Source organism: Giraffa tippelskirchi, chromosome 11 (assembly GCF_054371585.1).
Source record: "Giraffa tippelskirchi isolate mGirTip1 chromosome 11, T2T-mGirTip1v1.2.pri, whole genome shotgun sequence".
Classification (NCBI taxonomy): Eukaryota; Metazoa; Chordata; class Mammalia; order Artiodactyla; family Giraffidae; genus Giraffa; species Giraffa tippelskirchi.
Window position 1 is genome coordinate 26732161 of NC_137285.1, and position 18654 is coordinate 26750814.

Below are 18654 nucleotides of genomic sequence, written 5' to 3' on the forward strand. Positions count from 1 at the left end.
GTTGAGTGGTACTGGGAACAAGTAGTGATCAGATGGTTTTATTTGCCTTTAAGTAACTTGATTTTAACTTTGATTTTTCAGGAGAATATTAAGTTGGATAAAAGAGGAGGGTGATCATGCACCATGGCAGCGGCCCTCAGAATGTCCAGCACCAGCTGCAGAGGTCAAGGGCCTTCGCCGGCAGCGAAGGAGAAGAGCAGCAGGCCCATCCCAACCCCCCCCAGTCCCCCGCCACGCCCTTTGCACCTGCGGCAAGCCCGTCTGCACCCCAGTCCCCTGGTTACCAAGTTTCACAGCTGATGAATCGGAGTCCTGTGGCCGGGCAGAACGTGAACATTGCCCTTCAGAATGTGGGCCCGGTGGTGGGTGGAAACCCCCAGATCACGCTGGCCCCCCTGCCGCTGCCCAGCCCCACTTCTCCAGGATTCCAGTTCAGCACGCAGCAGAGGCGGTTTGAGCACGGGTCTCCGTCATACATCCAGGTCACCTCGCCGCTGTCCCAGCAGGTGCAGACTCAGAGCCCCACCCAGCCCAGCCCCGGGCCAGGGCCGGGCCTGCAGAGCGTGCGGGCAGGTGCCCCCGGCCCCGGCCTGGGCCTCTGCAGCAGCAGTCCCACCGGGGGCTTTGTGGATGCCAGCGTGCTGGTGAGGCAGATCAGCCTGAGCCCGTCCAGTGGTGGCCACTTCGTGTTCCAGGAGAGCTCGGGCCTGGCGCAGATGGCCCCGGGCACCCAGGTTCAGCTGCAGCACGCGGGGGCGCCCATTACGGTCAGCAGAGAACGGAGACTCTCGCAGCCCCACGCGCAGTCTGGGGGTACCGTCCACCACCTGGGGCCTCAGAGCCCCGCAGCCACAGGTGGGGCAGGCCTGCAGCCTTTGTCCAGCCCCGGCCACATCACCACGACAAGCTTGCCACCCCAGATCAGCAGCATCATCCAGGGGCAGCTGATCCAGCAGCAGCAGGTGCTGCAGGGGCCACCACTGACCAGACCTCTGCTCCCCGGGGTTGGGGTCGGGGTTGGGGGGACTTCGACGTTTGGGATGACGTCCCCACCGCCCCCCACCAGCCCTTCCAGGACTGCAGTGCCCCCGGGCCTCTCCAGCCTTCCCCTCTCGTCTGCGGGGAGTGCAGGCGTGAGGAAGGCTCCCAGAAAGTTGGAGGAGATCCCCCCAGCCTCCCAGGAGCTGGCTCAGATGAGGAAGCAGTGCCTGGACTATCACTACAGGGAGATGGAGGCGCTGAAGGAGGCCTTCAAGGAGTACTTGATCGAACTGTTCTTCCTGCAACACCTTCAAGGGAACATGATGGATTTCTTAGCATTTAAGAAGAAACCGTATGGCGCTTTACAAGCTTATCTTAGGCAGAATGATTTGGACCTTGAAGAAGAGGAGGAAGAGGAGGAGGAGGAGGAGGAAGAGAAGTCTGAGGTTATCAACGATGAGGTGAGAAACAGCGGGTCGTGCCATGTGAAGTTGAGTCTAGGCAACTTCAAATGAAAAGCCTAGGGTGTGTAGAAGATGCAGTCTCATGAGGATTTGATCCAGGAGTAAAACTGAAGAATTGATTTGCTTTTTCCTTCATGGAAGGAAAGGGCTGGTCTAGTTGGAAAGACGGTGCAGAGTGGTGCTGTGTGTAATGCTGGCTCATTTAGAACAGCGACACCTCCCTGGTTTGGAGAACTAACCTGGCGCGACCCAGCTTTACCCTGTGCTCTGCTGGGTGTCTGGGCATTTCCCGGTCCTGAAGAGCCTGCAGAAGCCAGGGGCGTGGCCACCTTCCTGCCAATTCCCCAGATTTCACATTTTACTTTTGTAGGTCCCCCCACTAAAAACAGCATGGATATCATTTTTAAAGAAAGAATTTGAATCACCAGCTTGTTATAGTATATCAGATGAAATTTAAATCACTAGATACATTTTTAAGGTATCTTTATAAAATATGGTTATTACAGCAAAACAGAATTTTTTCAATTTGTAGATGTCTTAGATTTAAGATCATGTATTTAACTCACACTTTTGCAGATACCTACAGAATGATAATTAAGATAAGACTGCTTTTTAGGTGGTGAAATTTTGGGGTGCCTGGAATGGGTACTTAATAAATCCTCCCAGTTAGGATTTTTCAACCCCTTAGTGATTCTTAAGATGCTTTTATTAAGAATGAAGTTGATCAGATAGGGTGACAGTGAGGTGCACTGTGATGCACTGTTTTTGTGCCTTTGTGTTGTGTACTGTACACTATGTTGGTGGGACTTACTTTGTTTTTTGATATAGCTAAAATAATGTAAGTTTCTGTCAGCTCTTCTGCAAAGAAATCAGCTTTTGATGAACAAAAGCTGGCTTCTTTGTTCATCTCCTCATTGGTATTTATTATGTGTGGCTTTGCCATTTGGTGTTTTTTTAACACCCTTTCCAGGATGAATCATTTTTTTATTTTCTAAAAGGTTTATATGATTTTTTTGAGGGTTTCCCCTCTGTTGCCATGAAATAGTGAAGTTCAGTTCTCTTTATGTTTGTACACCAATGTTGTCTGTAGGCTCAGTCCCCTTTATCTGTCATTGCCATTCTGACCTGCACGCAGTAGGCCCGGGTGCAAACTGCCTCTGAAGTTGTCAGGGCTTTGCTACTTGAAGACTGTCTGCCATTCCCATTTTTAAAGTTGAAGTTACAGAATCTAAGAATATTGTACTTGTGACTTAAATTGGAGTTTCTGCAAGATTTGCAGTTGAGTTAGGGTGTTATGTTATAAATCTGTCATAAATTAGTTCAGTGTCCTTTTACAGGATTTGATGCAAAAACATTCCATTTTTAAACACCAGACATTGGTGAGCTATCAGCAGTAAAATTCTAACAAAATTTTGAGCAGTCTTAAAAATTATGTTGCCTTTTTTTCTCAAAATATTTCCTCTCAGGTAAAGGTTGTGACAGGAAAGGATGGGCAGACTGGTACTCCTGTTGCTATAGCAACCCAGCTTCCTCCAAATGTTTCTGCTGCTTTTTCATCCCAGCAGCAACCATTTCAGGTACTTTTCGATGGTTCTAAAATGTAGTCTCATCCGAAACTTTTCCTCATCCAGATATTTTAACCTTCAATTTACTATTTGCTCTTCAGCATTTTTTTTCCAGAGCCCATTCCTTATTTTAAAAAAGTGAAAGTCTTCCTGCATATAAAATTATACAACTAAATTGCATGAATAAATGACAACACAGACATTAATGCATTATTTTTTTGTGTGTATTGACCTGTAACGCAGTAGTAGCTTCAGCATGCATGTCATCTAATACCTATAGTCCTGTTGAATGTGTGCCCAGGATTCCTGTGTGCTGTGTTTTCAGTGTTGGTTCTTTCTTGTGTCTTTTATCTGTATTTTTGAGAACAGTGCAAACAGAGCAGAAAGAAAGATTATATAGATAACTTGCTGTTTTCTGTAGCTGGAAGAAACTCTAAAGTAAAACATAGTTTTGAACTATCAGGACCTTAGGCTTCTAAATGGATGTTAATTGAATGCAGACCCATTAATTTTTGAAAATTAAGTCACTCAGTGTTATATTAATAAATGCCAAGAACCTAAAAGTACAGGTCAGATTCTAGTCATTTTGGAATAGATTATGCTAGGTTCTGAAAGCAGTTTAGTCTTGGGGTAGTATGTCTTAAAATGCTTAATTTTTAATTTTGATATAATTTCAAACGCGTATAAAAGTTACAATAACAGTACAAAAAACTCCCCTTATATCCTGTACCCAAATTCACCGGTTGTTAACTTTTTATCCCATTTGCATTATTTTCATTTTCTCTCTCTCATATGTACACACAGACACATTCCCCCCAAACTGTTTGAGACTAAATTGTGGACATCATATTCGTGCACTTGTATCCCTAAGTACTCGAGCATGTAGTATCAGGTACTAGTGTCATCTGGTCTAACCATAGTATAACGGTCAGTTCTGGAAATTGTACAGTAACTTTTACTATGACTAAGCCACAGCTCATGTGCAAATTTTATCTCTTGTTCCAGTGACGTCCTTTGTATAGTTGTTTTTCCCCAGTCTGGGATCACCGATTGTGTTTAGCTGTCATGCCTCTCTGGTCTTCTTTAATCTAGGCTGACCCCTCACCCATGTGAGGAGTACTGGTCAGGTATTTTATAGAATGTCCTCTGACATGGGCCACTAATCTACCACCTCTTGATGAGCCTTGCCAGCATGAGTTGTCATGTTAAAGATGGCAAAGTGGATTTTCTAACTCCATTATTCCTTCTAGACTCACTAGTTGGCATTCTGCTGCAATGATGAGCTTCCTTTTTTCTCCCATTCATATATTCATATGTGGATTCTTATTTTGACTTTTTTAGATTTATTTATGTATTTGGCTGTGCTGGGTCTTCATTGCTGTGTATGGGCTTTCTTTAGTTGCAGTGAATGGAGGCTACTCTTCATTGCACTGCATGGACTTCTCATGTTGTGGTGGCCTCTTGTGTTGTGGGGCACGGGCTATAGACGCACAGGCTTCAGCAGTTGTAGTGTGTGGGCTCAGTTGTGGTGCACAGGCTTAGTTGCTCTGAGGCATGTGGTACCTTCCCAGACCAGGGATTGAACCCATGTCCCTTGCATTGGCAGGTGTATTCTTAACCCCTGGACCACCTTGGAAGTCCCTTATTTAAACTTACTTAATTCAGTAAAATTCATTTTTTTTTGGTGCATAGTTTGGTGAGTTTTGTCAAGTGCCTCAAGTTGTATAACCACCACCACACAAGAAACAGAGTTCTCTCATCCCCTAGGTGTTCCTCATCATGCTACATCTTTGTCATCAAATTCTCTCCCTCCCTTAACCTTTATTCTCTGTCTTTATATGATTTTTTCTTTTCCAGAATAAAATGTAAATAGAATCATATAGTATAGTTTATGCTGCATTTTCAGTCTGGCTTCTTTCATGTAGCATGATGCATTTGAAATTCAATTCATGTTGTTGAAATTACCAATTGTTCCTTTTTTTGCTGAGCAGTATTCTGTTGTATGAGTGTTCCCAACTTTGTTTATCCATTCACCCTTTGAAGGACGTTGGGGTGTTTCCAGTTGTTGGCATATCTAGGAGACAGATTGCTGTGTTGTTAATAAGTGTATATTCAGTTTTATATGAAACTGACAAACTTTTCCACAGTGGCTATTCCATTTCGCATTCCCACTATCCATCAATGAGAGTTCCTGTTGTTCTGCATCCTCCCCACTATCTGTTCTTGTCAGTTTTCTTTTGTTGTTATTCTAATACGTAAGTAGTGGTTTTAATTTTTGTATCTAAAGACTAATGATATTGAAAACAACTTTTCTTGTGTTCATTTGGCATTTGTATATCTTCTTTGGTGAAGTCTGTTCATTTCTTTCACCATTTTTTCCCCTATTGAGTCATTTGATTTATTGTTGCATTTGAGAATTCTTTATATAATTTGGATGTAAGCTTTTTGTCAGATACAAATTTGGAAATATTTTTCTCTTCATTCTCTGCCTTAGCTTCTTTTATATTGTTTTTTTATAGAGCAAAAATTTTGAGTTTTGATGCAGTCTCTTTTACCATTTTTTTCTTCTATGGATTGTGCTTTTGACGTTTATCTAAGAACTCTTTGCTCAACCCAGGATCACAAAAATTTCCTCTAGTTTTTTCCCCTAGAAGTTGTATAGTTTTATGTTTTACATTTAGGTCTGTGATCCATTTTGAGTAAAGTTTTTTTTTTTGGTGGTATTGAGTCTTTGTTGCTGCGCACAGACTTTCCCTAGTTGCAGCTACTCTAGTTGCTGTGCGGAAGCCTCTCTCCACAGTGGCTTTTCTTGTTACAGAACACAGGATCCAGCGTCCGTGGGCTCAGTAGTTATGGCACCTGGGCCTAGTTGCCCTGCAGCATATGGGATCTTCCCAGACCAGGGATTAACCCATGTCCCCTGCATTGGGAGGCAGACTCTTAGCCCCAGGACCACCAGGGAAGTCCTTGAGTAAAATTTTGTATAACATGCAAGCATAGCTAGAGGTTTTTTCTTCGAATATTGATAGTTAAGCACCATTTCTTAAAAATGGTATTTGCTGAGTTGACTTTGCATCTTTGCCAAAAATCCCATCTGTTGGGTCTGTTTCTAGGCTCTCTTCTCTTCCATTGATCTATATGTCTTATCTTGTTGCTAATGCTATACTGTAAAACTGCAGCTTTGTAGTAAGTCCTGAAATCAGTTAGTATTGTTCTCTTCAGCTTTGTTCTTTTTCAAAATTGTTTTTGTCTTTTTAGTTCCTTTCACTCTTCATATACGTTTTAGAATCAGCTTGTTGCTATCTATAGAACATCCTGTTGGGATTGCATTGACTCAATTGATCTGTTTGGGGTGAAGTAGTATCTTGACAACATTCAGTCTTCCAGATCAGGGATATGATATATTTCTCCATTTATTTTTGTCTTCTTTGATTTCTTTCATTAATATTTTATAGTTTTCAGCATGCATATTCTAGGCACATTTTGTTAGATTTCTATCCAAATAGTCTTTTTCTGTGGTTCTATAGATGGTACTTAACTTGAAAAATTATTTTCTAGTTGTTTATTGCAAGTATATGGGAATACAGTGAATTGTACAACCTTGCAAAAAACTCATTTATTAGTTTTAGGAGCTTTTTTGTAGACCCTGTGGAATTTTCTACCTAGAGAAATCATGTTTGCAAAGAAAGCAAGATTTATGTTTTCCTATTTATATGCTTTTTTTTTTTTTCTTTTTCTTGCCATGTTGTACTAGCACGGACTTCCACTGTGAGGCTGAATAGGAATGGTAAGAACAGACATTCTTACTGTGTTGATCTTAGAAAGAAAGCATTTAGTCTTTCATCATTAAGTATGATGTTAGCCATAGATTTTGTAGATATCCATTATCAGGTTAAGGAAATTCCTTTTTTCCTAGTGTTTGTCATGAATGGAGCTTGAATTTTGTCAAATACTATTTCTGCATCTAGTTACATAATCATGTGATGTTTCTTTCTTGGTGTAGAAATGATGAATTATATCACATTAAGGTATAATTTGTAAGCAGGGAATGCACAGATCTCAGGTGTTACAGTTTGTTGAGTTTGACAAGTGTCCATGTAACCCATGCATATGTCGAGATGTTCACTTCCATCAAGTCTTCTCATGTCCCTGCCAGCCATCTGCTACCCAGCTCCCTGCCCCATTTTATTCCTGTTTATTCTACTACTACTGTTTATTTATTTATCTTTAAGGTGTATTTTGACCACACTGGGTGTTAGTTGCAGCATGAGGGATCTTTGTTGCATCATACAGGATCTTTTGTTGCTGTGCATGCACTCTAGTTGGAGCACGCAGGCTTAATTGCTCTGTGGTGTGTGGAATCTTAGTTCCCCAACCAGGGATTGAACCTGCGACCCTGGTGGTGCTAATGGTAAGGAACCCTCCTGCCAATGCAGGTTAGACATAAGAGACTCGGATTCGATTCCTGGGTTGGGAAGATCACCTGGAGGAGGGCATGGCAACCCACTCCAGTATTCTTGCCTGTACCACAACAAGCGAGGCCACGCTCTAGAGCCCATCAATGGCAGCTACTGGAGCCCCTGCACCTAGAGCCTGTGCCTTGCAATAAGACAAGCCAATGCAATGAGAAGCCCTCGCAGCACAACTAGAGAGTGGCCCCGACCCCTGCTTGCCACAACACCTGAGCCAAGTGGGCTGCAGTCTATAAGGCTGTGTGGAGCTGGACACGACTGAAGCAGCTTAGCATGCACGCATGGCCCTGGTATTGCAAGGCGGATTCTTAACCACTGGACCACCAGGGTAGTCCCTCTTACTGTTTATTTTGATGTACAGTTTATCTGTAATTTGACCAATGAGAGCCCTTTCAGACAGGCTCTGTATACTTTTGACACATCCCTGTCACTCTCTGAGTACTTCCTTACCTTCTGGCACAAAATATTGAAAGTTTTTCTTCCATATGCCTTGATTCAGTCCAGGAATCAGTCATTTCTATAAGGAACCTGGTTCCACTTAGGGGGAAATAATCATTTGAACCCAGTATTTAAGTACTTGTGGTAATGAACGTGATACATTTTCTAAATTGGAAATTGTCAGAAAATTTATCAGTAAAACATCTTTCCTATTAGTGCTTAGAGGAATGTAATATATCAGTACATTTACAAACCACATTGATAAATATTTTTGTAAGAACAGTGGGACAGTGAAAGAGAGTGCCCATAAACCTAGGTGCGTGATCTCCACAATGACATAAATTAAACCCTCCGATTTACTATCATACTAACCAGATTGCCAGATTAAAATTGGACAGAATCTGTTGATTTAGCTCTGTGGAAGTCTCTTCCACTTAAAAAAAATTATTTATTTACTTATTTGTATTTATTTATTTTTAGCTGCATGGGGTCTTTGTTGCTGCACAGGCTTTCTCTAATTGTGGCAAGTGGGGGTTGGGGCTACTCTCTAGTTGTGTTGTGAGGGCTTCTCACTGCGTTGGCTTTTCTTTGCAGGGCACAGGCTCTAGGTGTGTGGGCTCCAGTAGTTGCCATTGATGGGCTCTAGAGTGTGACCTCAGTTGTTGTGGTACACGGCATGTGGAATCTTCCTGGATCAGGGATTGAGCTTGTGTCCCCTGCTTTGGCAGGTGGATTCTTAACCACTGGACCACCAGGGAAGTCCTCTCATCCACCTCTTTTTTTTTTTTTTTAATATTTATTTATTTGGCTACAGCTGGTCTTAATTGCACCATGTGGGATCTAGTTCCCTGATCAGGGATCGAACCCAGGCTCCCTGCATTGGGAGCACGGAGTCTTAACCACTGGACTAGCAGAGAAGTCCCTTCTCATTCACTTTTGTTGGGAGTGTAGTGTGGAAACATTTCACATGATCTGGAGAAGGTGAGTGTGGGCAGGCCCTTTGACCCAAATAGCATGCTCTAAAGATACTCTTGTGTTTGTGAGCTGGAAAACATATCTGATAATGTTCCCAGCAACATTGTTTATGATAACCCTAAACTGGAAAGAAGCAAAATGTCCACCGCAGCAGAACAGATCAATTGGTTGTGCACACTCATACAGAGGAATGCTCTGTATGAGTAATCAGTGGTGAAAATGAGTGAGTGGGTGTGGGTGGGCCTCAGCAGCACCATGCTGAGCTGAAGGGGCTACAGAAGAGCCCAGGGGCAGCATTGTTCAGTTAAAGTAAACTAGGAAGCAAAGTGTTAGTCACTCAGGCGTGTCCCACTCTTTGTGACCCATGGACTGTGTAGCCCGCCAGGCTCCTGTGTCTGTGGAATTCTCAAAGTGAGAATACTGGAGTGGGTAGCCATTCCCTTCTTCAGGGTAGCTTCCCAACCCAGGGATCAAACCCAGGTGTCCTGCATTGCGGGTGGATTCTTTATCATCTGAGCCACCAGGGAACCTTCTTGACCTGTATGCAGGTCAAGAAGCAACGATTAGAACTGGACGTGAAACAACAGAATGGTTCAAAATTGGGAAAGGAGTATGTCAAGGCTGTATATTGTCACCTTGCTTATTTAACTTATATACATAGTACATCATGTAAATCATGCAAAATGCCGGCCAGTCTAGATGAATCACAAGTTGGAGTCAAGATTGCTGGGAGAAATATCAACAACCTCAGATATGCAGATGATACCACTCTAATGGGAGAAAGTGAAGAGCAACTAAAGAGCCTCTTGATGAGGGTGAAAGAGGAGAGTGAAAAAGCTGGCTTAAAACTGAACATTCAAAAACTAAGATCATGGCATCCACTCCCATCACTTCATGGCAAATAGAAGGGGAAGAAGTGGAAACAGTGACAGATTTTATTTTCTTGGGTTCCAGAATCACTGTGGATGGTGACCGTAGCCATGAAATTAAGACACTTGCTTCTTGGAAGGAAAGCTATGAAAAATCTAGACAATATATTAAAAAGCAGAGACATCACTTTGCCAACAAAGGTCCGTATAGTCAGAGCTGTGACTTTTCAGGTAGTCAGGTATGGATGTGAGAGTTGGACCATAAAGGAGGTTGAGCACTGAAAAATTGATGCTTTTGAATTGTGATGCTGGAGAAAACTCTTGAGAGTCCTTTGGATTGCAAGGAGATGAAAGCAGTCAGTCCTAAAGGAAATGAACTCTGAATATTCATTGTAAGGCCTGATACTGAAGCTGAAGCACCAATACTTTGGCCACTTCATGCAAAGAGCTAACTCATTGGAAGAGACCCTGTTGCTGGGACAGATTGAGGCAGAAGGAGAAGGGGACGGCAGGTGATGAGATGGTTAGCGAGTTTCACCAACTCAGTGGACATGAGTTTGAGCAAACTCTAGGAGATAGTGAAGGACAGGGAAGCCTGGCCTGCTGCAGTCCATGGAATCGTAAAGAGTCAGACACGAGTTAGTGACTGAACAACAGGAAGCAAAGCCAAACACAGCATAGAGTGGAGCTCGGCCTGTAGGTTTTGGCACCAGCGGCAAACGTTCACCCACGGATCAGGCGGCCAGTACCTGGTGGGACAGGGGATGCCTTCATAGTGCACAAGGTCTCCAGGGCATTAAGCCTCAGGATCAGTACATGGGTGTTATTACCTTGTAAACTTATAAGTCTTTCTACTTCTTAGCATTTTATTATCAAAAATTTCAAATAGAGAAAAACAGTGTTCAGTGAACATTCATATCCCACTATTTAAATTCTGGGGTAACTTTTGAGGAAGTCCCAGTTCAGAACTGTTTGTGTTACATGTATAAATTTCTCTTTGCTTCTTAAAGATTTTGAGGTAGTATTTTTTCTTTTTGGCTGCACCACACAGCTTGCAAGATCTTAGTTCCCTGACCAGTGAAAACCTGGCCCCATGACAGTGAAAGTGACGAGTCATAACCGCTGTACTGCCAGGGAATTCCCCTGGGTGATTTTTATTACAGTTATTTAGATCTTAAAAAAATTCTAATTGGAGATTATTTGTCAGTGATTATAATGTTAAAGGGAATGAATAATAATTAGAGTTCTGTAACCTTATCCCAACTATTGATTTTTTTTCCATTTGGAAAAATTTTATTGAAAAGTAGTTGATAAACTGATTTCAGTTATGTACACATGTATATATAAATGTATATAAACATTCTTTTTTTTACATTTTCTTCCATTATAAATTATTACAAGACATTAAAAATATAGTTCCCTGTGCTGTACAGTAGGTCCTGGTTGGTTATCTGTTTTATATACAGTAGTGTGTATATTTTAATCCTAAATTTCTCATTATCCCCCAACGATTGATTATTTACTCTTATATGTGTGTTCATGTTTTTATGTGTATAGTTAAAAGTTTATAGTTATAAAGTGGTAGCTTAACTCAATTTAATAGACATACTTGCAGAAAGAAGGCAAGAGTGATTTGTTTGTGCTTTCCTGTCCTTTATTCTTACTGAAGAATAACTTTGGGGAGACTTCTTTTTAGAATCTTGAATTGAGAGACAAAGTCCTGTCTGCTTACAAGTAGTTCTTTTCTTTTGCAGGCACTTAGAAGGTCATCATCTCATTGACCATGTCCTTTTCTTTCACCCAGCCCTATAGACCCCGTGGTGCCACTCAGCTTACACGTGTTGTTTAAATTGGATAGAAATTTACCCACTGGTAACCACTAAATACAGGTGTTGATCTTAATTTCTTCCTCCAGAGTAACATAAGTCTGTTTTTCTTTTCTGTCAACTATATCCCCAGTTCCTTCAACTGTTCTTTTTTATTCTCCCTGATAAGTGTTTTATTTTTTAAAAGAGTTCTAATATATGATTGTTATTTAAAATCAAATTGGTATTTTAAAGACAGCAGTGTCTTTCCCATTAAAAGAGTCATGAAGACGTATAAGATGAAACTAACAATCATTCTGAAAACCAAGAAACAGTGGCTATCAGGAATTAGGCAAAGAGAAGTGTCTTTGATGGTGTAGTCTTTTATGTTAAATGAAGTGTAATTTGTCAGTTTCTTCATATGGATGTCCAGTCTTCTAGCTCATTTGGTTGTAAAGACTTCTCGTTCCATTTATGTTGCTTCGGAGTCTCCAGGAGCTGACAGGGTTGTGTGAGTCGGAGTCTCCCTCTGGGCTCTCTGCTCGGTTTTTTTATCTGTCATCATCCTTAAGCAGCACTGTGCTGCCCTGGTGTCCGCACCCTGTAGTGAGTCTTGAAGTCCAGTCCTCTTCTGGCTCTTCTCTCAAGAATCTGTTTTCAGTTCACTGACCTCTGCATCCCTACTCTACTGTTCAGCCTATCCAATGAATTTTTTAAATTTCAGACACTTTTTCAGTTCTAAAATCTCTACTTGGTTCTCTTTTTATTTTTTTGTTGAAATTAATTTATTTACACCAGTGTTTCTGGGTTAAAGTGATATATATATATATTCTTTTTCGGATTGGTTCTGTTTTTTTAAAAATTTTTTTTTCTGTGAAGATTTCCTCTCATCCTTCATAAAAACATACTTTTATGTCCTTGGATATACTTATTAAAGCTGCTGCAAAATCCCTGCTGCTAATTCCAGCATGTGAATTGTCTAGGGGTTGGTGTCCATTGCTTGTTTTCTGAGTATGACTCATGTGTCTTGTCTCTTTGTGTTTTGAAGTAATTTTGAATTGGACTTTGGGTGTTGTGAATAATAGGTTGCAGAGACTCTGAATTCTGTTAATATTCTTCTGAAGAGTATTGATGGTTTTGCTTTCACATTTAGTTAACGTGATTGAACTGAGACGGTGAACCCTGTCTCCTGAGATCTCAGTGCGGTTATGCTGGCCTGTTCTTGGAGCCTTGGCACGTGTGTGGTTTAGGAGGCAGCCAGAGATCAGGCGAGAACTTGTGCCCCCCTCTCCAGCTGCCCGCTGTGGTGATTCCCCCTCACTTAACTTCTGTTGCGGTCTCCTGTTCTCCATCCTGGTGGTCTTCAAGCCAGTGAGGCCCTCTGTTTCTGGGTCTGAGGCCTACCTTGTGCCAAATGCCATAAGCCCAGAAACCTCTCCTATTGATAGTTCAAGTTCCTCTGCACAAGTGTCGAGTTCCAGCCTGTATCTGCCCACCTTTTCACATTTTTTATATTTCTTTTAGAGTTTATGTTTATCTGGAATGTGTTTGGCCCAATTGGAAGTTCTTGGCCATTACTGGACACAGAACCCTGTACCAATTTCTTTTATTGAAAAAAAAAAAACCAAAACACCCTCTTTTTGATTACAGAAGTAATACATTTTCATTGTAAAACTTTTGGAAAATTTAGAAAAAGTGCACACACACAAATTATAAATTGATTGTAATCTTGTCCCCAAAGATAACCACTGTTCACATATTGTCTATTTTTTTATATCATTCTTTTCTCTCCTCCTCCCTCCCTTCCTCCCCCCATCTTTGTTACATGTAAACGGGGGTGGGGTGGAGTGCTTACTTTCCCTTTTCATTACTGAGTCCCTGCACCATGTGAGGCAAAACCTGCTGCATAGTTGGTCCTGGTGGTGTAGTATCCATTCCTAGGTGGCAAGGATCAACAACTGCTCTCACAGACAGTTACTTTGTTCCGACATCTAGAACTTGCATTTAAAATGCCTTGATAAGTAGAGTGGATTTAGTTGAATTATTTAAAAATAGTTAGCAACCATTAACCTCATTTTTAGCGTTCAGTATCTCTGCAAGGTGGTGCAGAGATGTCAAAGGTGTAGGGCGCCCAGACTCAGCTAGTTTCTGTCTTTGCTGGTAGCTTTTCATTAGAACATTTTAAATAACCTATATATATTTCACACAGCTATATATCAAGTAGAGTGCTAATTGCAGTACCATGTTGAAGTTAGATTGTTATTAATTGGAGTTTTAGTGCTATTTCCTAGTAGGAAGACAGTTTCAACCTTTCTTCTTATCATTCAGCTTTGTGATTTTGGCGGGCTATGTGACAACAGGTAGTGTGATAATTAGGGAGGCTAAGCTGTAGTCCTAGACAAGACTAAGATTTCCCGCATTAGCTTCTGTTGTCATTCTGTGTGCAAAGCCAGTTCATTTCTGAAAGACTCTAGATTTGCATTGATCTGAAACTCCATTTAAAACCAGAATGCAAGTCCTTTTTTTATTCTCCAGAGGTAAGTTAGAGCTTAAATTATTTTTTACAATATATTGGGTAGATAACATTTCTCAAAAATGAATGAAGTCAGTGTTTGGGATAATTATGACAGTTTTAGTTTACATTCATTCTTGTGATGCACTTAAATTATGAAAATCTCAGTTTTTCTTTTTTTTTTCCCAGCAGCAAGCCCTTGCAGGGACCCTGGTGGCAGGAGCTGGAAGTGCGATCGAAACGGATCCCTTTAAGAGACAGCAGGCAGGACCCCCGGCAGGTATGTCATGGAGCACAGGCTCAGGGGCCTACAAAGCCAGTTGGCTTCTTAGTTGGGGAGTTCCAGTGTAGTGGCCACCTGTTTCTGAAGCGTGGCCCTTAAAGAATTTAGTTCTGGTTCATTTCTACTTCGAAAGTTAGTTTTTCTTTGGGTAGTAATCAACTCAACAAAATATTCCTGTGTGTGTTTATGTGTATTCAAGTTAGAAGTTTGTTAGTTGAATAGGTATATTCCAGTTTCTATGTGCATTTATAGGCTCATGTCCTCAAGTGTAAAGCCATCTGCCTTTTCAAATTGCCATTCATTTTTTCAAACTGGATTTTTTCTCCAACTTAGAAACTTAATACACATTTTATGTAAAAGATTCAAACAATTCAGCAGGGTGTAATTTGAGCTCACCTCTGGTTTGGTATTCCTTCTCCATTCCCTAGCCACAGAGCTGGCTGCATTTGTTCATTTTCCCAGACAAGCATTGCTTCAGGTGTGTCATTCTGAAAAAATCCAAATGCAATTCTATATGCACTGTTATGCCTTTAATATTAAATGACTAGGTCATATTTCCCAGTCATGGACCTCATTCTTTTTGATGGCTGCAAAGTATTGCATGCGGTGCATGGATGTTTCCTTTATTCATTAAAGAATAATGTTAGCATTCATTTGTTAGTGTTACCTCTTTTCTGTTATAATCAAAATAGAATTGAATGTTTAGTTTCACATTTTGTCCTACATGTCTGTGCATGTTTGTAAAAGCACCACTCCAAGAATGAGACTGCTGATCAGAGTGTGTGCATAGTTAAGGGTTAGTGATGCTAAGTTGCCCTCCAAAAGGATAGGGCCAGTTTTTCCCCCCATTAGCAGTTTCTGGTTCTCTCAATTTTGGCCATGTTATTAAGTACGACCAATCTTTTAATCTTTGTCAATCTTACGGGTAAAAAATGAAATGTTTGTTTTGATATGGATTTCTTTCATTTCGGTAAAGTTGTAGTATCTCTTCACATTTTTAACCATTTGTGACTGTGTCCCTCCGCTAGCTGTTTGTGTTCTTTGCCCGTTTCATCTGTCTGGTTGTTGAGCCTTTTCATATTAATTTGTAAGAGCTTTCTGAATGTTGCCCATCATGTATGTTGCAGATATTGTCTCTTAGGTTGACGCTTATACTTTGCCTTTTTATGATGCTTTTCTTTATATTTACAAGTTTTTAACAGAAAGAAATTGTATTTATCAACCTTTTATGGCTTCTGCATTTTGGTTCATGCGTAGAAAGGCCTCTCTGTTCAAAGATGATAAAAACACACATGTTTTTTCTACTACTTTTGTGGTTTTATTTTTTACATCAAACTGCACCTTTTCTGAAAATTATTCTAGAGCAGTCTAAGAGACCTCGACTTGAAGTGGGTCACCAAGGGGTAGTTTTCCAGCACCCAGGGGTGAATACAGGAGTTCCTCTCCAGCAGTTAATGCCAACAGTTCAAGGTAAGACCCAGCACCAGAACTAGCTCTCTTAGTTCAGAAAAAGGGAGTGCAGAGAGGGCTTAGGGAGTAGCACCAGGCTGAACGTGTGCAGTCCAGGTAGCATATCCAGGTGGTTTCTGCCACTGGGACGTTCCTCTGAGTCCCACTTAACACAGCATGAAGAAACCGCTGGAGACCAGCTCTTGTCACCTTAGCGGAGCCGCACGCCCCACTGTCCTCAACTTCTCTCCGGTTTTCCCTCCTGTGTATTTTCTGACTTGCTGCTGTGGTAGGGACCCTCTGGTTAGTTCGTGCCTGCTCTGCTTGGTGCTAACTTGCAAAGGCCGAGCGCCTTTCTTTCCTTGTTTGTGTGCTCATTTATCACGTTAGACCTAATCCACACAGGTTTCCCGCCAGTTAAATTTCCCCTTTGAGTGTGTGGTGCTGTCAGCGCAGGGTCTGTGACAGTGCTGGGAGGTGGAATTGAGCCCCGGAGTCAGGGCTGCTGGGTCTGCCCTTTCTTGCAGGAGGAATGCCTCCTGCCCCGCAGGCCGCTCAGCTCGCCGGCCAGAAGCAGAGCCAGCAGCAGTACGACCCCTCCACCGGGCCCCCGGTGCAGAATGCCGCCAGCCTGCACACGCCTCCGCCGCAGCTGCCCACCAGGCTGCCCCCGGCCAGCCTCCCTGCCGCGCCCCTGCCACCCGCGCTGCAGTTCCCCCCGCAGCCGCAGATGGCGGAGCCCCAGACCCAGCTCCCAGTCCCCGTGAAGACGCAGCCGCCCAACGCTCCGGTCCCCGCGCCCCCGCCCAGCCAACTCCCCACAGCTCCCCCGCAGCCCACGCCACCCACCCTCCACATCCCGATGCCCGGGAAGGCGCAGATGCAGGCCCCTCCACTCCCGGCCCAGCCACAGGTACTGTGGGCCCTTGCTGTTCCCCAGGTTAGAGGGGGAAGAAAAGACAGGCAGTTTGTTGGATGGGACGGTGCGTGGCCAGATAACTCACTCTCTCCTAGCAGCTCACTCTCCACTGTGGAGCAGTTAATTTACTAGTTGCAACAGAAAATGACACAATTCTTACTGCTGCTCTCAGTACTGGGAGCTGAGTACAGGGCATCGTGGCCTTTGTCCCACCTGATATGCCAGGTCACAATGTGTTGCTGTGGCTCCTGACCGTCCACCAGGCTCTGTCCCCAGGTGCCTCCCCACGGACACTGGTTCCACAAGCGTGGGCACAGCATAGATTTCCAGGCTTGATACATGTTTCCTCCACTAATTCACTTCACCCAGACGCCTTTATGAAATGTGTACAGTGAACCGTGTGGGGTCCCTGACGAGCAGTGAGGCCAAAAAGCAGGGGCCTGGGGCCCCAGAAGGGGCAGGAGGGAGTGTTTTCAGAGGCTTATCTTAGCTGCGGATGGTCAGCTGCATAGGAAAACCCCCCGCCCACCCCGACCGGTTAATGAGGAGACTTCCTCGCTGGGCTTGGAGCTCGAGTTCTTCTGGTGATTGGAGAAGCTTGCTCTCCCCTGTGGTGATGCTGCCTCTCCCTCATTGCCTGCAGGTGCGGGGCACAGCATCACGTGCTTCCCTCCACCTGGCACCTGCTGTGGTAGTCTTTATTATTGCCCCCATTAGCCATGAGAAGATTGAGGCCAGAGAGGCTGGATAACGTGGCAGGTCAGCCAGCCAGTGCTGCAGGGGCTGTGACTAGCTCCCGGCATTGACTATGGAGCCTTCTGTGTGCCTTGAAAAGGAGCCCCCCTTCTGCCACCAGGGTGGCTGAGCCTCTCCCTGGGCAGGCTGGAGGTTTTCGTAGAGATGAGTCTTTCTGTTTTGGATACGGTTGTTGAGCCTGGTACCAACTTCACGCAGCACTGATGTTTTTCTTGGGTTTGTTTCCTGCCCTGGTTGACCGCATGTGCTGTGGGATGTGATTTCTGAGAAGTTCCTTACAGAAGCCGTGGAGTTCTGTTCCTTCCAGGTTGGGAGGGACCCACAGGCTTCTTCTGTAAAGGGCCGCAGAGAGGAAGCATAATGGTATTCCAGGCTTTGTGGGCTGTGTGGTTTCTCTTGGGCCACTCAGCTCTGCCCTGGAAGGTGAGAGCAGCCCCAGGGCCCACAGATGTGTGGCCGCAGCCAGTAGAACTTTCCAAAAGTCTGTGGCTGGCCATGGTGTACCGACCACTGAGGTGGAAGGCATTTCCTTAGATGTGCAGAGAGAAGCTGCAGGTTGTGAGAGGCCCGTCCTTGGCTGTGGTGTTTTCTCCACACTGCAGGTTATAAACATGCTATCTTTGCGCCTCTCTGTCCCTAGCCCTCTTAGTGGGGGCAGTAACTTGCCTTCCCTGCTCTCTGCACCCCCACTTCCTCCTGACAGAGTTCCTGTGTGAATTTAACTTCACCTTCAGTCCAGGGAGGGAGGTGAGTTCTGAGCTTTACAAGCTTGGCTCTCAGGCCAGGACTGAGGAGGGCCCCTAACCTTACGGCTTGCCTACCACAAGAGGGTCACACAGAATTTGTATTTGCCCTTCAGAATTTGGTATTTTTCAATTAAGGAAAACTATATACAATTAAAAATTCTAAAAAATTATTTGGAAAAAGCAGTAAAAGCTGGAAAAAGCAAAAAAACAAAAACAACTTACATAAGACATTATGTAAAAGCACAGTTTACAGTGAGCCCTTAATGTGGTTTTGTGGACACAGGACTTCTTTTCTTTGGACATGGTTTAGTTTGCCTGTTACTGTGGTCTGCGGATGGGCTTTGAGATTGGTTTGCATTGCTGGGGAGAGGGGGTGTTGGTGTGTGCCTCTCTGCTGGCCTGTGGGTTCCGGGTACAGTA

At 43.4% G+C, this 18654-nt stretch overlaps 1 protein-coding gene across 13 annotated transcripts in view; it reads left to right on the forward strand.

Moving 5' to 3' along the window:
* EP400 (E1A binding protein p400) overlaps nucleotides 1-18654 on the forward strand; it is a 103237-nt gene that overhangs the window by 16659 nt on the left and 67924 nt on the right. For 5 of the 13 annotated variants that reach the window (XM_081541752.1, XM_081541754.1, XM_081541759.1 and 2 more), the window contains exons 2-5: nucleotides 82-1442; nucleotides 14274-14361; nucleotides 15727-15834; nucleotides 16341-16726. In XM_081541752.1, coding sequence (XP_081397878.1) covers nucleotides 117-1442; nucleotides 14274-14361; nucleotides 15727-15834; nucleotides 16341-16726 — 1908 coding nt within the window. In that variant the 5' untranslated portion in view covers nucleotides 82-116. Of the gene's footprint in view, nucleotides 1-81; nucleotides 1443-2911; nucleotides 3023-14270; nucleotides 14362-15726; nucleotides 15835-16340; nucleotides 16727-18654 lie in introns of all 13 variants that reach the window. The other 8 variants (XM_081541749.1, XM_081541755.1, XM_081541751.1 and 5 more) reach the window with 6 other exon arrangements.